This window comes from Acipenser ruthenus, chromosome 11 (assembly GCF_902713425.1).
Source record: "Acipenser ruthenus chromosome 11, fAciRut3.2 maternal haplotype, whole genome shotgun sequence".
Classification (NCBI taxonomy): Eukaryota; Metazoa; Chordata; class Actinopteri; order Acipenseriformes; family Acipenseridae; genus Acipenser; species Acipenser ruthenus.
The window spans coordinates 2,782,513-2,802,485 of NC_081199.1; the positions used below are offsets into that span (position 1 = coordinate 2,782,513).

At 47.8% G+C, this 19,973-nt stretch overlaps 2 protein-coding genes across 2 annotated transcripts in view; both read left to right on the forward strand.

Annotated features, from left to right (window-relative positions):
• LOC131739358 (beta-adrenergic receptor kinase 2) overlaps nt 1–5,732 on the forward strand; it is a 57,573-nt gene extending 51,841 nt beyond the window's left edge. Inside the window, exon 22 of the mRNA XM_059032868.1 lies at nt 205–5,732. Coding sequence (XP_058888851.1) covers nt 205–366 — 162 coding nt within the window. The 3' untranslated portion in view covers nt 367–5,732. The remainder of the gene's footprint in view (nt 1–204) is intronic.
• A 3,042-nt stretch (nt 5,733–8,774) lies between these two features.
• The window catches only part of LOC117428128 (unconventional myosin-XVIIIb-like), a 37,565-nt gene continuing 26,366 nt past the window's right edge, over nt 8,775–19,973 (forward strand). Inside the window, exons 1-11 of the mRNA XM_059032861.1 lie at nt 8,775–9,079; nt 14,270–14,413; nt 14,702–15,181; nt 15,344–15,404; nt 15,645–15,757; nt 15,984–16,148; nt 16,302–16,503; nt 16,720–16,862; nt 17,112–17,212; nt 17,926–17,989; nt 18,826–18,970. Coding sequence (XP_058888844.1) covers nt 14,780–15,181; nt 15,344–15,404; nt 15,645–15,757; nt 15,984–16,148; nt 16,302–16,503; nt 16,720–16,862; nt 17,112–17,212; nt 17,926–17,989; nt 18,826–18,970 — 1,396 coding nt within the window. The 5' untranslated portion in view covers nt 8,775–9,079; nt 14,270–14,413; nt 14,702–14,779. The remainder of the gene's footprint in view (nt 9,080–14,269; nt 14,414–14,701; nt 15,182–15,343; nt 15,405–15,644; nt 15,758–15,983; nt 16,149–16,301; nt 16,504–16,719; nt 16,863–17,111; nt 17,213–17,925; nt 17,990–18,825; nt 18,971–19,973) is intronic.

The following is a 19,973-nucleotide window of genomic DNA, read 5'->3' on the forward strand; positions in this document are numbered from 1 at the left end:
TGTGGTGCAGTGCTGGATGGCTACTGCAGAGGCAAGGCCCACCTGTCTGTCCCTCTGTTCCACAGGAACCCTCCCCTTTTTAAACTGTTTTCATTTCATGAAAGTGGTGCAAATTATTCACCGGTGTCTGGTGCCTTGGGAAATAGGGGCGTTTCTTTTACCCCATTGTGCTGGGTTGCTGACCTCTGTGCTTTGTCTTTGCAGAGCGACCCCGAGTTTGTGCAGTGGAAGAAGGAGCTGACAGAGGCCTTCACTGAGGCTCAGAAGCTGCTGCGTCGAGCCCCCAAGGTGATCAGCAAGACCCGCACAGCCGTGGTGGAGCTTTCCAAACCCCCACTCACTCACCGGAACAGCAACGGCCTCTAGAGAGAGGAGACCGAGAGAGTCTGGAGAGGGGGAGAGCGAGCGAGCGAGCGAGAGAGGAGGAGCTGCTGCTGCCGCTGCCGTCATCAGGAGACTCCGATATCACCTCATTCGTATAGTTTATTTAGTTATTTGTTCACCAAGTCTTAAAGCAAACCAGCAGCAGCAACACCACCAACAACAATGACAAAGCAAAAGACAAGGATGTGTGTAAATATTCGTTAACATATCGGAGGATTCGGATGTGATGTTTCTCTCCCTGGACTGGGGGAGGGTTTTAAAGACTGGCCATGGGACTGTCTTTGGCTGTGCTGTGTTCCTGTATAATGGAGCTGGTGCCTTCCTACCAGGAGTAGGTTGGAGCTGCCACAGCGTAGCTTATTCTCCAGCCCCCTCCCCCTCTTAAAGCACCTTTACTGGTCCGGTGCACACCCCCACCCCGTGATGTTGGTGGAGCGGGATTCAGAGGAGCGGATCAGCAATGGGAATGCTTTGTTTGCCCACCAGGGTGGCCTTTGAAAGCAGCTTGCGGCAATGATTTTTTAAAAAATTTTATTTGAATTATTTTTTATTTTTTAACAAATGCACAATTAAAAAAAAAAAGGTTCAAACCTACTTGATTCTTTTTTTTTTTTTTCTCTTAAAAATAAAAAATCGAAATCGATCCGAATCATAAAATGGAAAGCGACCCTGGGGAGCTGGTCGGTGTGTGTGTTTGCTTCTGCGAGGCGTGGCGGCTGCTGCTGTTCTATCCACCCCCACCCATATCTCTCCTTGCTGAGGAACGCTCTCTTTGCACTTTCTGCCCCAGACTTTGGGCAGTGCTTTTTCTTGTGGTTACATATCTGTCCTAATTAACGCATCTGGCAATAACTTTGATCTGCACTGGCTTGGCGTGATCGAGAGCTGACTGCTGCCTACTCTCCTGTCTACTTGTACTGCTCATCCTGTCGCATGACTGAAGACAGAGACGCCCATTCCCGGACACAACCAAACCAAAAACCAACCTCATCCGCAGCCTGTTAAAGACAGCTGACTCTCTGCCTCTCTGGAAGCTTTGCTGGCTGGACTGTGCCATAATAGGAGGGGTGGGGGGTGCTGGTTATTTGCTGGAATGTACCACAGTCTGAGCTTTTGGGTGGGGGTGTTGATTGTTCACAGTGTTTCTTTATCAGAGTATTTTTTTTGTTTGTACTCCATCGTGGAAGGTGGGGACAATGTTTCATCATCCTTTCACCACAACGTGCAAAAGTGCCAAGGGCCTTGAACCTGAGACCTTTCTTTGAATATTCCAGCGAAGGTGTACATACTGTTCGAAGACTGCAGAGATGCATTGCAGCAATGCAAGAAAGCCAATATGGTTAGCATTCAGGGGTTCCTATAGCCTCAGAGGTCTTCAACCAGAGATGGGTCTCTTCACACAAGCGATTCTGATTGGGCAGGACCACCCCGCACCTCTGACATCACTGGAGCTGCAAACGCTTGTGCGAGTGTCCCAGAGAGCTGAGAATCTGGCTGCTCGCTGAATGCCTGTGTATCTATAATCATAAACTGTGTATGTATATATCGACCTGTCTGTCTGTCTGTTTGTCTGTGTTGCGGGGGTCTGTCGGCGCTTTTGAAAACCTTCCTTTTACAGGTCATAAAAAACTGTGACTGAATGACCCTTTGGGTTTTATGGCAGTAATTGCTTTGCAATGGTGATTCATCAAAATAATCAATTCCAATGATCTGAAATAGAAGTGCTGTGTATGTGAAAGGTCATTTCTCAGTCCTCCTTGTGGGTAAACCGTACCTGATAGTTTTCTGTGTTTGTTGGTTTAGTAAGACAGGAGCATAAAACCGTGTGTGCGTGCGTGCGTGCGTTTGTGCGTTTCTATGTATAGTGTTCATATTTATCCTATAATTGTAGTTAGAATAAAACCTTGATGTATTTGATGACTCTAAACCTGGAAGAGAGAACATTGAGATCCAGGTTTGTCTTGGGAGACACCAAGCCCACCCAGGACAGACCCTACTTTCAGAGCCCTCTCTGCCCCTTTGACAATCCTCATGAATTCACACCATGTTTTAACCACTGCACTCCATTAGCCCAGCGTGTTCACATCAGTATCCGCCTCAGGGACTGCACTTGTAAGCTGTGGAGTGATTCTTCGTAGCGATGCAGAGTTCACACACACAGGCGGAGTAGCTTGTTGTGGCAGTCAGTGTTAGCGCTCCAGTTTAACCAGAGAGGCTCCTCTTTGTAGGTAGAGCGTGTTCTCTGATTGCGAGTGCAGCAGTGCAGAGAACCGGCTCAGGACAATCCGAACCGGCTGCTTTGCTTGTTTCCTTCCTCGTGGTTTTTTCTCCGTTGCCACTCGGCTCCCTCGTACATGCTGTTGGTGTGAGTGTGTTTGGGTGTGAGTCTGCAGGGGTGTGCAAGTAGTGTTACTTCATCCAGGGTATTTATTAAAGGGTCACCCTTTCAGACAGGTGCGACTTACCATCCAAGGAGGACTCTGAAATTCCCTTTTCATATTCACTGTGTGTTTGGGACCACAGCCAGGATTTCAACCCAAATGTGAAATCAGGATCCTGCCAGGTTTCAAAGTAGTTAATAACCACGTCCCTACTCCCTGTGCTCTCTCCCAGCTTTATTTATTTAAGTGTGGAAGCTTGCCAGAATATATATTTTTTGGGGGTCTGTAACACTCACCTGGGGTCCTTTTCATATCCATTCACCTGCACCTGTTCTTCACTGACTGCAGTAGATACATAATGAACTGGTCTCTCACATCCAAGGTCCCGGGTTCAAATCAAAGCAGAATTTGCAAGCCATAGAACTGGCCAGTCACTGTTATATTCGCTGGGCAATAAATGTGTTTGGCTTAAAATATTGTGAGTTTTTTAATGTTTTTATTTGATGCAGTCCTGACCCTGATAGGCTGCTCTTTGTTTAGAGCAGGGTGGTGCAGTGTAATTAATAAGTGGAGAGCACTACAGAGTGAGTTAGTGGGTCTCAGTGGAGTTCTGCACAGGATCACAATCTGCAGTTCAGTATGGAGGAGACAGCTTGTCAGGCTCAGAGTTTTTATAAACAGCATCCCCACTGCCCTGTACACAAACACACACACACACACACAAACACACACACACACGCAAACAGAGAGAGACACACACACCACGCTGGTAGAATCATTGGCCCGTAGTGAGATTTGAGCTTGTGACCTACAGATGTGAGAGTGCCACTTCTAGAAACAGCGAGCTGTGTATTTTTTCTTGTTCCTATTTTGATGTGACTGCACCCAACCCAAACTCGCTAAGCCAGGGGTGGCCATCGATGGCCCTTCCAGTCCTTGTTCCAATCCTTATTCTAAATGAACTGGACCAACTAAACCTCCATCCAGGTCCTAGAGTAGTGCATTATTTCACTGCAACCCTGCAGTGGAGTGACCCTCCAGGACCGTGCTTGGACACCCCTGTGTGAAGCCATCCGACGGTACGCTAGCGGGCATCAGCAGCTCGCAAGGGGAACGCTTGTGTGTTAAACTTTCACCTGGATCCAGTAAAAAAAAAAAAAAAAATCTCTTTTATATTCTTATTATTCTTATTATTTTAACTGTAAGATGTGACCCCCCCTGTATTTCAAAGTGAATACGTGCTTGAATATAAAGGGTTATCGCTTGTACTCCAATCATCCGCTGGTGTAATATCACGGTGCTGCATATATTCTGCTCAGTTTCATTGTATGCGCAGGTTTTGCCCTTATTTTGAGATTTTACTATTATTATTATTATTTTTTTGCAATTCTTTTGTTTTGTAAATTTTATTTGGAATCTTTTTACGACACAAAAATGCAGTTTTATTTTTGGTAAGTAAGCGCTGTGTAGCTGGAGAGCAGATTTTTATTTTTAACAGAAAAAAGGCATATATGTTATTTATTGTAACTGAAGTCCATCCATTTGTGTGGCTCTCTCCCGGGTCTGATGCAGGCGTTTGCTCCGTTGCTCTGTATAGCTGGTTAGTTCTAGAGCCAGGGATGCTTGTCTTTGAGAGAGGGAAGCTGTGTTCTTCTGTCCTGGCTCCCTTCGCTACAGCCACACTGCTCCTTGTTGCACAAACTCATTCACAGCAAGTGACAGTGTTTTAAAACATTGTACGCGTGCACACCAGGAACATGAAGTTGGCACATCCAGCTTGTTTTTCAAGAAGGACTCAGGAAACAAAGTAGACAAACACACGTGTAACATGATAGATTCGCTCACACATTTCTCTTTAATCAGTGATTGTATTGACTTTGAGCAAGAAAGTCATTGTGAATGTTTGAATTTACCCAGTGAAGCTGGATTTCAAATGTCAACCGGCAACTGATTCCAGCATTCAGGAGCTCTACATTAAAAGAAGTCTCATAACAGGAATATACAGTTCACATCCATCTGTTTACTAACGCTGCACAAAAACAAGCCCCATGGACTGGGAGCACTGTGTTCTCGGGTACATCATGGGTGTCCGCTAGAGCCGTGAGCTCCCAAAGAGACCTGGGCTCCGAGTGTGGCTGCATGTGCCTCCTCACTCAGGCACTCGCGTGCCTGTGCCTCCTCACTCATGTCAAAGTACAGCCGTGCTGAAGTTAGAAGTGCTTCCAATCAGAACTCGAATGAAACCAAATGTTTTTCTTTGGTGTGATCAATGCGATGTTCTGTAACCCTTGCTAACCTTGTGCAGGGTTCAGCACTGATAGTAGGACGGGAGGGGTAATAGTGAATCCCCTGTCAACTGTGGAGCATTTCAAAGCAAGGAGCACCAGCTGGATGAAGTGTTACAGCGCTGGGAACAGTACAGTACACAGCAGTCCCTTCAAAGACAAGCGTTGTTTTTTTGTTGCTATTTCGCTTTTCTAATAGATTTAAAAAAAAATGCAGGATTTCTTTTATCCATATATGATATGTGAAAACATATTCACATGAAAAAAAAAAAGATTTATTTAAATGAAAAAAGAACACCAATGAACTGCTATCAATTTGTCTGTGAGCTGCCAGTGGGCAGCACACCTGTAAATACCTTTAGATATTGTAACTATGAGATACAGCATTTGTTTTATTATTCTGGTTTTTGCTCTTTTTCATATTTATTGTCTGACGGAGTTTTAGGCCTCCAGTTAAAGCAACTCTGCACGTTTGAAGTAGATCTCCCTGAGATGTGCTGTGTTTATTCCGAGTTTACAGTCGTTGACGGTTCTTCGTGATGTGCCACACCTAGCAACTACTACTGTTTTGGGGTTTTCTTTATTCTTTTCATTTGGAACAGCTAGGGATGCTTCTGTGTGTTGGTCAAACTGCTCATATAAAAGGAATCGTTCCAATAAAAGGCCCCTACGTGTGAGTCTGTTTCTGTGTGGGTCTCCTTCTCTTGAGCTCTGTGTCACTTTTTTGTTTGTGAAACATACAGTTTTAACCCTGGAATGCCTAAGCATTCTTGAATTGAAAAGGTTTATGAGACTGGATTCCGTTTCATGTACAAAACACATCTTCCCCCCCATGTCTGTCAACACATAGTGTTCTGTGTATGAGAATCTGTGGCTGGCGAGACTGGATTTAAAACATTAATATAGAGGGGTGGCTAAGCACTGTATCAGGTGTAATACAGGAATGGGCATTACAGGGTTAAGAGTGAACGTCAGGAGCATTGTTTGGTATTGCGTTAGTATTTCTAATATGAACAGTGCAGTACAACCTGTCTCTACAGTCGCCTGTTATTCCCAGCCAGTAAACCCCAGAAAGGATTTAGTTTGTTGGTTTGTTTCATCACAGTGAAAGCGAGGCACTTTGAACAAGCAGACACAGGTGTCTGAGCCTGCTCCCCAACATTGTAATTCAAGCTTCTTCCGTCACAGTCTGGTCAGTGAACATGAAACTCCTTATCAGGACATTTCAGTGTCTCGGACTTCTGTACAAAGTGCAGTACACAGCACCCCGCTCCTGTTCACTGCTGTTTTCTGGAGGTGTAATCAGTAATACTGAAAGAGTTCTTGAAACTCAGAGTACCCTTCTGCCACTATCCTCCTAGTGGGAGCTTCCCTGACTCACAGTGCCTGGCCTGTGTAGTGGGCTGGGTATTCCCAGCCCCACTGCTCTGCTCTCCTCTCCTCCCAGATTGCTAGCCTGCACTACAGTGACACAGACACAGTTGCTCTGAGGCTCCTCTTGATCTCAGGTCTGCACAACACACCCACCCCCCAGCTGTTCCCATCAATCAGTCCATGCAAGCTGCCCGCCCTTAGAGACTGTTGCTAGGGTAAAAATATCTGCTGTGTTCCTGCTGGGCTGTGATTGGCGAGCGGGGCTGTGAGGGGAAAGCTGTGTTGGAAGGCAGATGTATTTATACAGCGATGCCTCCACTGCGAGGAGGCACCTGTTTCAGCTCTCGCCACACGTACAGCCACTCAAGGCTTGCTGTAAACCTGCCTTTCACTGATTCTGCACAGCGTTCTCAAAATGATTCTGCACTTAGTCAGTAGGTCACTCTGTAAGGCTTCTGTGGGAGAAAACATTCGCCACAGATTAGCAATGAAACTTGGCATGTGGAAGCACCAGCTGATCATGAGTGATACACGATTCAAGATGTCTGTGTTACTGTTTAATGCAATGTAAAAAAAAAGTGCACTTCCCTTTACACTCACCAGAGGGCTGCATCAACACCCTGGATCCATCCATTTGGTTTTCAGGACCAGGTGAGTTTATCAGGCAGTACTGTACTGCACCATCGTGGTCAAACCGGCAAACTGTTCTTTTTCACAATCTAAAGACACTGCTTTCAGCTTCATGCAGTTGCTGCCTACAGCTTGCAGTGTGAATGACTCCTCAAGACAAGAAGTGGGGGGACAGGAAGGGGGGTATTACAAAGTGCAATGAATGAAAATAAAGTTTACATATTGTTTGTTTTTTTTCACCTTATATTTGTCCACCTTATATTGTGAACTTGCTTTCACTCCAGTGCCCTCACATCCCAGTCCTGTGGCAGGTCTGACACGGTGCCCTGCAGTCCCCTGTGTGCTTTCATTCTACAGTCAGAGGCGAGGGTCACAGAGGGCATGGTATCTGTGCACCAGGCTGCTCCTAATCACTGCTGTTCAGACAGTGACTCCTGACATTCTGGAATCCACACCGAGTGCCAACGCTTAACATTCCAGCCCTGTCCCATATTCTCTCTGAGCAGGACGGTAACACAGGCTCTGAGGCTGCACACAATCCCAGCACCCTTCCCGATCAGACCCACCGAACACACCTGCCTTCACAGACAGGGAAACGGGCTTACTCAGCACTGCCATCAACTGCAAAATGCATAGGCATAGTTTAAAAAAAAATTACATGATAAAAACTTTATTTTACAAACCCGGAAATCAATCACATCTTGGTAATACAATTAAAGTCAGTTTTGCAAAATGAACAGTTGCTTCGAGCCTGAAGGAGTTGAAAGCACGACCCCTAGTTTATTCATTCCTTTCTGAAGAGGGCTCACTGAGAGGGACAGTGTTGATCTCTGAACAGCTTCCTCTCAATGCACAGCACGTTCATAGCTTTAGGATCCCTCCGATGTCACTTCCTGTGCAAGGAAATAGGTTGTAATGTTATGAGGAAATGCCACAAGCCAGGAACTGAGGAGAGAGAGCTGTACTTACAGATAACAAAGCTAGTGAGGAGAGAGAGCTGTTAACAAAGTTAGTGAGGAGAGAGAGCTGTACTCACAGTTAACAAAGCTAGTGAGGAGAGAGAGCTGTACTCACAGTTAACAAAGCTAGTGAGGAGAGAGGGAGCTGTACTCAGTTAACAAAGCTAGTGAGGAGAGAGGGAGCTGTACTCAGTTAACAAAGCTAGTGAGGCGAGAGAGAGCTGTACTCACAGTTAACAAAGCTAGTGAGGCGAGAGAGAGCTGTACTCACAGTTAACAAAGCTAGTGAGGCGAGAGAGAGCTGTACTCACAGTTAAAGCTAGTGAGGCGAGAGAGAGCTGTACTCACAGTTAACAAAGCTAGTGAGGCGAGAGAGAGCTGTACTCACAGTTAACAAAGCTAGTGAGGAGAGAGAGAGCTGTACTCACAGTTAACAAAGCTAGTGAGGAGAGAGAGAGCTGTACTCACAGTTAACAAAGCTAGTGAGGAGAGAGAGAGCTGTACTCACAGTTAACAAAGCTAGTGAGGAGAGAGAGAGCTGTACTCACAGTTAACAAAGCTAGTGAGGAGAGAGAGAGCTGTACTCACAGTTAAACTACACACACTGACGAAGGGTGGAAAATACAATCTAAAACCAGGGTCAAGAAAGTTTCACAAGATTTGCAGCCTCCCCCTGCCACTTGTAAGAGAACATGAAAGCCCACTCTCTCTCTCTCTCTCTCTCTCTCTCTCTCTCTCTGTTTTCTTCCCCCTATCTTATCAACTCTCCCAACCTGCAGCTGCCAACCAGTGCCCAAACTGGGCTGCGTGGGGTATTTATAACCATGGCTTGTGTGAACTCAGCTGCTATAGTTATCACTCCTGCTCGGCTGATGGGGGCTGGTGTGTGTGTGTGACTGTGCAAGTGAGACTGTGTGTGACAGCATCTCCCAATCACATTGCTCCCTGTCCCATCTGCTCTCTGTCTGTCTGCTGGGCAGCAGGTTCCCATAGCTGCTTCGAGGAGAGAAACCTGAGGATTTCTATTAACAAACGGACTCCTCACACAGGAGGAATTCCACACAAGGTAAAACAAAAAGAAGACGCTAGCCGACCGCCGAGTCGTTTTCAGATTTAAAAAGCTGTTTGCTTTTCAAGTGGGTTTGGTTGTTTGTTTGGAGTTGAGATCAGGCCCGAGAGAAAAGTCTAGCGCTGGTTATTTTTAGCAGCTCCAGCGCTTCTCAGCAGGTTTTGTGCAGCCCTTGCTCCAGTGTCAGTGGCTGCAGAAGCTCATGTCCAGGTTTGGTTTGTTAGAAGCTAGGTGCACAGGACCCAGGGCAGTCACTGCTGTGGAGTTATTAACCCTCCGTGTCCCGGCAATGCTGTACTCAGGCCAGGGGCGTGCTCTGTTTCATCTAGGACTCGGGTACAGTGACTACCCGTTTGCTAGTGTTTAAGAAAGGTGTTTTCAGGCTGGTTTTGGAAAGGGGTGGATGATGATGATTATTATTATTATTATTATTATTATTATTATTATTATTATTATTATTGTCATGTTTTTATGGGGTCATTGACCTAGAACACTGTAACTGATATCCTGGTTATTTATTTTATAATTCTTTAAATTTACCTATTTTTTTATGCATTTACTTTATGTATGAAAATGTCTTTCAGAGCAGGAATGTTATTGCATTGAGTCCCACTGAGATTATTATTATAATTATTATTATTATTATTATTATTATTATTATTATTATTATTATTAATAATAATTTCTTAGCCGACACCCTTATCCAGGGCGACTTAAAATTGTTACAAGATATCATATTATTTTTACATACAATCACTTTTTTTTTTCTTACAGCCCCTGAAAGGACATGGCTGTCACAATAGCAGACTTTCCCCAAGTCTTTGATTTTCTTCCACCTATTCAAAATCTAGAAATAAATCTGTACAATATATATAAATTACCTCAAATATAAATGAGCTTATATACAATATAGAAGAATAAAGGAAAATAAATGGATACATAGACTCAATACCATGATGTCTGAAGCTCTAACTAGAAGGAACAGTAGATCGCTACATCATTAACTGTGTAGTAAATGACATCACAAGCACATTAACAGATTTAAATAGAAAGGTGTAGTTACCATGGCATCGAAAGCCCAGATATATCAAACACAGCGAAATGTTGGGAAGGTGGCTCTTTAGAGCAAACTCAGTGGGGTGACTTTGGGGTAGTGTCTCCATGTGTAGTTAGGGCTGTGAAACAGGTTAAGACGAGGTAACTCTGTTTGATGCTGTCTGTTGCTCTAATGTTAAATGTTTATTCCAGTAGGTCACCTATTTTACTGGATGTTCCCGCTTCATTAGAGCTGGGTCTGAGTGGTTAGGTCCTCATATTAATAAGATCTGTTCACTTGCTTCCTGAGTTAAGGCACAGTTGAGATCCTCAAGCAGACCATTCTGCAAACCTGCAAAGCCCTGGTGTCACAGCCCTTAAACCCGCCGTGCTGTAGCTGTGCTCGACACATTGTTAGCCCGTGTCATGGCAGAGTATAGCTGGCACTTTGAGGTACCGCGGTGCAGAACTCAGAGAGGCGTGTGTAACAGAGAGCAGCTTCACGCTCCTCGCTTGTCTCGTCCACTCTCTCACTCTTGTTTTGTTTGTCTAACGTTTCCTCTGCTAAGTTGCGGACCCGACTCCCGAGCCCCCTGTCGTCCCTCAGCTCACAGCCCTGACCACACTCCCCGAAGAGGCTCCTGAAGAACCGCAGTGCCAGCATGGCCCTGTCCTCCCGCCTCGCGCTCTGGGAGCAGAAGGAAGGTGTCCCGGTCTTGCATGTGCCTGCGGAGAGGCTGTGGCTGTGGGCATGGTGCACGTTCCTCCTGGCAGGGGGGCCCCTCTCCCTGCCCTCCGTGTGCCAGCTCCTGCTGTGGTTCATGCACGTCGCCCCTCATGTAACAGCGTGTGCTTGTGCGACATGCAGAAACCCCAGAATGAAGCTAGAGGACGTGCATTGCGACTGGAAGCCTTTCTCACTATCAGTTTTAGGGTCACATTTCTACCACGGGGACTGGTGTGGTCTCCAAGAGTGAAACTCTCAAGAGAAACTGGTGTGTGCTGCATTTCTTAAAGAATTTTACTAAGTTTACATTTTTTATGCAACACCATTCCAGAACTCTAGTTGTCGTTTTTATACAAGATCAGGGACCAATGGCTGCTGTTTTTGTTGCAGAGAAATGTGCATTTTGCCGTAGCTATAATAAACCCATGCAATTAACAACAGCCATATTAATCCAGAGTGAACTGAGACATCATTGAGCAAATGAAACAATGACAATAATGAACTTCTTATTTTCCCTCCTCAGCTAGAATAAAATGAATTGAATTGGGCTCTGACTGAGCCTACAATTTGTGGTTCAGCTTGTGTTCTGGATGTGTTTTAAAGCTGGCTCCTCTCTATTATCAGCAGTGCTTTCAGACGCTGTATTTGGTAGAAGTGTGATCTGACAGCAGTGCCAGTGACTGCTGCAACATTGCACAGCAGGGTCTGTTTGCCAGGACCATCATCTGATATGTTTAGAGTGTGAGGTGGAGATGACACACCAGGTTTTGGAAATCTCACATCATCCAGCAGGTATAGAAGATGCAGCAGATCTCCACTCTTATAATAGACAGCACACAGGGTCTCTCTGCATGCTCTCCACTCTTATAATAGACAGCACACAGGGTCTCTCTGCATGCTCTCCTATTCTTATAATAGACAGCACACAGGGTCTCTCTGCATGCTCTCCTATTCTTATAATAGACAGCACACAGGGTCTCTCTGCATGCTCTCCACTCTTATAATAGACAGCACACAGGGTCTCTCTGCATGCTCTCCACTCTTATAATAGACAGCACACAGGGTCTCTAGGCATGCTCTCCACTCTTATAATAGACAGCACACAGGGTACACAGTCTGAGGTTTAACTCTGGGCCAGGTAAAGGGGGCTGCATATCGCACACTAGCTAGAGATTACAGTCTGTTTGAGGTTTAACTCTGGGCCAGGTAAAGGGGGCTGCATATCGCACACTAGCTAGAGATTACAGTCTGTTTGAGGTTTAACTCTGGGCCAGGTAAAGGGGGCTGCATATCGCACACTAGCTAGAGATTACAGTCTGTTTGAGGTTTAACTCTGGGCCAGGTAAAGGGGCTGCATATCGCACACTAGCTAGAGATGACAGTCTGTTTAAGGTTTAACTCTGGGCCAGGTAAAGGGGGCTGCATATCGCACACTAGCTAGAGATTACAGTCTGTTTGAGGTTTAACTCTGGGCCAGGTAAAGGGGGCTGCATATCGCACACTAGCTAGAGATTACAGTCTGTTTAAGGTTTAACTCTGGGCCAGGTAAAGGGGGCTGCATATCGCACACTAGCTAGAGATTACAGTCTGTTTAAGGTTTAACTCTGGGCCAGGTAAAGGGGCTGCATATCGCACACTAGCTAGAGATGACAGTCTGTTTAAGGTTTAACTCTGGGCCAGGTAAAGGGGGCTGCATATCGCACACTAGCTAGAGATGACAGTCTGTTTAAGGTTTAACTCTGGGCCAGGTAAAGGGGGCTGCATATCGCACACTAGCTAGAGATGACAGTCTGTTTAAGGTTTAACTCTGGGCCAGGTAAAGGGGGCTGCATATCGCACACTAGCTAGAGATGACAGTCTGTTTAAGGTTTAACTCTGGGCCAGGTAAAGGGGGCTGCATATCGCACACTAGCTAGAGATTACAGTCTGTTTGAGGTTTAACTCTGGGCCAGGTAAAGGGGGCTGCATATCGCACACTAGCTAGAGATTACAGTCTGTTTAAGGTTTAACTCTGGGCCAGGTAAAGGGGGCTGCATATCGCACACTAGCTAGAGATGACAGTCTGTTTAAGGTTTAACTCTGGGCCAGGTAAAGGGGCTGCATATCGCACACTAGCTAGAGATTACAGTCTGGTTAAGGTTTAACTCTGGGCCAGGTAAAGGGGCTGCATATCGCACACTAGCTAGAGATTACAGTCTGTTTGAGGTTTAACTCTGGGCCAGGTAAAGGGGCTGCATATCGCACACTAGCTAGAGATGACAGTCTGTTTGAGGTTTAACTCTGGGCCAGGTAAAGGGGCTGCATATCGCACACTAGCTAGAGATTACAGTCTGTTTGAGGTTTAACTCTGGGCCAGGTAAAGGGGGCTGCATATCGCACACTAGCTAGAGATTACAGTCTGTTTGAGGTTTAACTCTGGGCCAGGTAAAGGGGGCTGCATATCGCACACTAGCTAGAGATTACAGTCTGTTTGAGGTTTAACTCTGGGCCAGGTAAAGGGGGCTGCATATCGCACACTAGCTAGAGATGACAGTCTGTTTGAGGTTTAACTCTGGGCCAGGTAAAGGGGGCTGCATATCGCACACTAGCTAGAGATTACAGTCGGTCCTGCTCCAGTTTCCTCATCTCTTGATCGTTATTTTCAAGCAGCGGGAGCACGTCTAGCAAGCTTGCTGAGCTGCAGGTAAGCAGGATGTCAGAGTGCTGCTTGGATTTCTCTCCGAAACGTAAAGCCAGGTGTTGCTATTCCTCTTCTCGGCTGGGTGAGATCGGCGGCTGTCATTACCAGTACCTTCTATTGCTCTGGGGGTGTCTGTGTGCCTCTAACATTACAGCTTGTATCTCATCTCCAATTCTAAGATCTCAAGTGGCTGATCTCATATCATCAGTGGAATGCAATAGCTTGATCCTGCATGTTTAGTGCCTCCCTGAAATTACTGGAGAGACAGTCAAGCTTGGAACTAGCTCATGAGTCACACTCTGTGCAGCCATATGTGTTTACAAACTCTAATTACACAACCTCTATTGCAATCCAGAGATAATTAGGAACACATTCGGTTGTAATAAACCTGAGAGGTTGCCTGAGAGGTTTCCTGAGAAGCTGCCAGGGCATGGCGCACGCTGGTGTGAGGGAGACTGTGCTGAAGGTGTGTGCTCTGTCTATCAAAACGTGCAGAACTGCAGCCAAAGTGTAGCAAAGAGATGCAAGCATCAGCTGGGTCCAGCTGCACTCTGGAACTGCCTCGCATCCCTTCCTAATACCAGGCACACCTTCAGGTCTGCTTGTACAAGACTAGACTATCTTGTGCAAACAGGTTTCGTGACCCTGGTTTTTCCCATTGCTGGCTGTCTGGACCAGTTGGTCAGCATGGCTCTCCTCACTGGTTGCGCCGCACACTGACCTGCTCCCCCGCTTGTACAAACAGATCAAGGAGGAAGACAAAGCCCCCCCGCCCCCCGTCCCACCCCCGCCTCTCTCCGTTGTGCCAGGGGGCTTCATCAAGCAACTGGTCCGTGAGACTGAGAAGGAGGCCAAGAAGAAGGAGCCCGAAATCAAGGAGGAGAAGCCTGTGAGTGAGACAGAGGAGTAACGACCTGCTAGTAACAATCTATTACTGTGCTATTAACAAGGGCAGGGGGTTTATTACACTGAGATCACTGACATGATGCCACACTGCTGATAATATTGAGGGGGGAGGGGGGTCCTTCTTGACTTTTTCCCTGCTGTAACTTATATAGTGTAATAAAGTGTGTTTGTTTGGCGTCTATCTCTAGTGCAAAGGGCCAGTCACGAAGCTCTTTGTAGTGCGTGAAAGGCGCTATATAACATTTCCGAGGGGTTTGCATCTCTCTTGCAGCAGCCCAGCAAGCTCAGTGACAACCTGGTGCTCCCCTTCCTGCTTCCTGAAGAGGAGAACACGCCCCCAGAGGCAGAGATGGCCAGTCAAGCCGCGCTATTGGTCAACGGTCTCCACGGTGAGACAGAAGGAAAAGGCCGCCCTGCCGCGGTTGCTAGGAAACCCTCAAGGAGGCTGATGTCACCAGAGCCAGGAGGGAAGGTGTCTCACTCTGCAACTAACGGGGTCGCACAGCAACAGGAACTTGGGCCGCACAAACAGGAAGAGGAAGTAGCCAAGGAAACCAAACCGGAAGATTCCCGCTCTCGTTCGAGGCGTGAGGATCCTTCAGCAGGGAAAACGGAAAAACAAGAGGAAGAGGAGAGAGGGGAAGAATCAGAAGAGAAAGAAAGAGAGAGAGACCGTGTGAAGAACGCAGCAGAAGAGCAGGTGGGAGAAGAGAGAGATGGAGCTGTGGAGGGCAGATTGGAATCAGAGCAGGTGAGCCCAGGAGGAATTCGGACATCTTGTATTAAATGTGTGGAAGGATGTCACTGTATAGCATCTCACACTGGACCCTATTCTCAAAGCATGAGTCTTCCCTGATCTGCTGTGTGGGTGTGCCAGGCTCTAAGCACTGATGTCTGCTTCTCTTCCTCACAGAAAGACGTGTGGTACGAGGCAGGCAAGGTGTGGTATGTGCAGAAGGATGGATTCTCTCTGGGTAGGTGTTCCATATTGGAGGGGGAGGGAGGAGGAGGGGAGGGGAACCTCTCTCTCACACACTCTCTGATTCACTATCTGATCCATTTGGCTTCACAGTCAGATTATTCTGTTGTAAGCATGTTGAAGTAACCTCTAAATTGCATGTAAATAGTGATATACGCATTCCAATAAGAATTGCTTCCCTGACTGGATGAATGGCTGAGTGAGTGTTGACTCTCTGTGTTGTTTTGGGGCGCAGCGACGGAGCTGAAGCCGGACGAAGGGACCCCCGATCTCCCCGAGGGGACAGCCAGGATTCGGCTGGACAGCGATGGGACCGTGGTGGAGGTGGAGGAGGACAAGATTGAGCGGGTGAGTTAGGGGTTGGGGTTAGTGACGGGATTAGTGTTATGGTTTTGAATTACTGATGGCCTCTCTCTCCCATTCTCCTTCTCATTCTTAACCTCCTCTCCCCTGTCTCCTCACCTCTCTCCTGTCTCTCCTCTCCTCCTGTCCTCACCTCTCTCCTTTCCTCCTCTCTGCTCACTTCTCCTCTCCTCCTCTCTCTGGTCTCCGCTCTCTTCTCGGCTCTCGGCAGACGAACCCCCCCGGTCTGGAGCTGGCGGAGGACCTGTCTCAGCTGGTCAGTGTGAACGAGTCGAGCGTCCTGCACACGCTGCAGAGCCGCTACCAGGCGCAGCTGCACCACACGCTGGCGGGGCACAACCTCCTCTCAGTGCGGCCTGATGCAGCCGCGGGGAAGGTGAGTAACACAGGGAGAGAGAGAGACTCACACACACCGACGCACTGAAACACTCAGAGCTTCAATCAGACAGCATCCAGAATCACTATTGAAAACCCTTATAGAAATGAGGCACCCTTATGGCCATCTAATGGCTGTGTTCCTGTGTTGTAGGCAGGGAGGGGAAAGAAGACAGGTACGGTGCCCCCTCTCATCCAATCCATGGCACAGCGGGCGTACTGGAGCATGGTGACGGAGCGGCGGGACCAGACCATCGTGCCCCTGGGCCGCAGCGGAGCCGGCAAGACCACCAGCTGCCAGGCTGTCCTGGAGCAGCTAGTGAGCAAAGCGGGCTGCGTGGACTCCACCGTGACAGGTAGGGGGCGCTGTGGGTTTGGAGTTAGAGCAAGTGTTAGAGCGAGTGTTAGGGTTGGGGTTAGGGTTAGACTGACTTTGCCGTCTGCGCTGATCTCCCCATTCTGATTATTAAATATGGTTCTGTGAAACAGGCAGAAAGAAGACAGCTCCCCATTAGCAGCCTGCTGAGTGACAGAAGTGCCATCTCAACCTAGATTATTTTTGTCTTTTTCAGTGGAGAAGATCCAGGCCATCTTCACAGTCCTGCAGTCGGTCGGCTCAGTGACCACGCAGCACAACAGCGGCTCCACGCGCTTCTCCATGGTGCTGTCGCTGGACTTCAGCCACGCCGGCAAAGTGGCGGCCGCACACCTGCAGGTATGGAGCAGGGCCAGGACTGGTTCATTCCAGTCAGGTTCACTTCTAATGGCAGCGTCGTCACATTGTGCTGCCCATATCTTAGCACCATGGCCACTGTAGTGCCCTGCCAGTCAGTGTGCATTGCCGTTGAAGATCGTCTGGGAAGGGGAAGCAGCGTCAGTATCTTAAGTAACCTAATAAAACGGTGTAAAAATGCCTCCTTCAATATGGTGACACACAGGCTTTCTGTTCTGGGGTGTTTTCCAGACCATGCTGCTGGAGCGCACCCGTGTCTGCCAGCACCCGGAGGATGAGAGCAGCTTCAACGTGTTTGCACAGATGCTGGCGGGACTCAGCACGGACCTCAGGTATCACTGGAGACTCCCACAGGGTCCACTAATCTAATACTGTGCGTACTGTAGAAGCTTAACACTGAGCCCAGAAGTTACAGATTGCTTCCAGCAGAGGACGATGGATGCCTACAGATTGCCCTGGCTGTCTGTTCATTCTCTGAAGATGCTGTGATCTAGACGTGTGTGCAAAGCGAGGGTAACAGCAAGAAGTGTGTGTGTACTGGGTGTGTACTGGGTGCATACTGGGTGTATACTGAGTGTGTACTGGGTGCGTACTGGGTGCATACTGGGTGTATACTGGGTGTGTACTGGGTGTATACTGAGTGTATACTGGGTGTGTACTCTGTGCATACTGGGTGTATACTGGGTGTGTACTGGGTGGTTGTTTGAGGTGCTGAGAATTAAGGCAGCGAGGCTGTGCTCTGATCTCTGATGTCTCTTGGCCTCTCTGTCCTCCCTTCATCTCCCTCTCCTTCTCCCTCTCTTACCTCCTTTTCCCCTCTCCTCCTCCCCATCTCTATTTCTCCCTGTCTCCCTCTCCTTCTTCCTCACTCTCTCCCATTCCCTCCCTCCCTCTCTCTCTCTCTCTCCCTCCCTCTTCACTCCTTCTCCTCCTCTCCCTCTCTATTTCTCCATCTCCCTCCCCTTTCTTCTTCACTCTCTCCCTTTCCCTCCATCTCTCTCTCTCTCTCTCCCTCTTCACTTCTCCTCCTCTCCCTCTCTCTCAGGACGGAGCTACACTTGCACCAGATGTCAGAGAGCAGCTCGTTTGGAATCCTGCCACCAACGAAGGTAAAGAAACAGACTTCTAACGAACCACCTCTCCTCTTCCCACAGTCTCTCAATTAGGTGCACAGAGAGCCTGCTGTCCTTCAGAGAGTAGAAATACCTTCGCTCAACGAAACGCCTTCTTCTAAGTGAAAGCGCTCTTCCTTTAAAGAAATGAATGTAAGGATTTGGTAAATCCTTCAAAGGCAGGTTGAAGACTTTGTGAAATCCCGTGGCCCCAGCCCCTTTTCCCCTAACCGGGGGCACAGCAGGCAGAGTTGTACTCCTTTATTTAGTTGGTTAGTTTGCAGTGGAACACCCACGCCACTCTGCTTGCTGTATGCACAGCCAGAGAGGCCCCCAGACCAGCTGTTAGATTGACTGGCGCTCGCCCTCTGCCTCCTCACTGCAAAAGGAAAGCGTGCTGCAGGAAAGCGGGGGGATAACGCAGTACAGCAGGGAGGTTCATTAATGAATTCAGAGGCAGTGTAACTACCTCTCCTCCTGTTACTCAGATTCACATGAAACTGGCTGCTATGTGACTGTGCCTCTGCATACCGTGGTGCTGCAGAAACTCTGATTCACTTCACTTACTGAACGGCATTATTCATTTTTTACACCTTTATTCTAAAAAAGCAATGACGGCACGGTAAGACCTTTACAGCAAGCTGTCACTTGTTCCATTTCTGTGTCTTGAGATATGTATTATTCTTGTCTAAAATCCAGGGTTAGGGGCCGTGTGTTGCCCCTAACCATGTATTTCAGACCCCTCGGATCTCAGTTTTTAACTGGGGTGGCTGGTTCTGTTGGTATCACTGTGTTTGTATCGTATTGTTTTATTGTGTTGCTCTCTTTGTTAGCCTGAAGAGAAACAGAAAGCCTCTGTGGCGTTCGGAAGGCTGGTGGCTGCCATGGAAACGCTGGGATTCACAGCCAATGAGCAGAGAGCAATCTGGCACGTGCTAGCCGGAATATACCACCTGGGAGCAGCGGGGGTCTGCAAAGGTAGGAACAGCCAGGGTTAAAGGGAAAGAGGTGGCATGTACAGGGTCTTGGAAGCCCTTACAGGGCAGAGGCATTTGTGGTTATACAGCTTTTAACCTCATCTCAACAACATGGGTCACAGTCCACAGCAGCAGAGCATCACACAACACTGTCCATACATAAGCCTTCCGAATCTTACTAGAAACAGTAAGATTGCAGTGCAGTGATTTTATTCTAAGCTGGAGCCAGTCCGCTGCAGTGTGCCTCGTGATCCGAAGCCGAGCGCCTCTCCTGCAGTTCTGAGGAGAGGGAAGGAGAGTCTGGAGACAGAGCTGCTGCTCCCCACCCCAATAACACCAAGCTAAAACTCTGTCACAAACGCATACTGCAGTCTCTCCCTCCCTCCCGCTCTCTCGACCTATCTCCGTTATTCCCAGGTCTCCTCTTTCTCTCTGTCTATCTCCCTCATTCTCTCTCTCTCTCACTCTCTCTCCCCCCCTCTCTCTCTCTCTCTCTCTCTCTCAATACCTCTTCTCCATTCTTTCTCTTTCCCGGTCCCTTTCTGTCTCTCTCCCACTCTAATTATTCCGGCCTGTTCTCTTCTCCCTCCCTCTCTCTCTCCCTCTCCCTCTCTCTCTCTCTCCCCCTCATGTTCCAGGTAGCTCAGAGTAATTGCTTCCTGGACTCCAAATTGCTCTGTGCCGGTGCTGTGACTGCACTGGAGTAGAGATTCCCCTGCGGTCAAATCCAGCTATCTCTCACACATCATATTTATTAACAAGGTCAGCTTGCAGGCGCCAAGTCAATTACTTAATTCATAATAAACTGTCTGGAAAGCAGTGGGCTATTCCTCCTGGGTCAGCTTAGGCTGTGGAGTGGAGTGCAATGGAGAAGGAGAGGAGACGTGGCTAAAATCATTTCCCTTTTAAGGGGGCATTAGCTGTGCCGCTCCTGCGGGTTAGGGAGGCAAAACCAGCAGGGACTGTTTTTCCTCATCGCGCTACAGCGAACCCTGCTGGCCAGG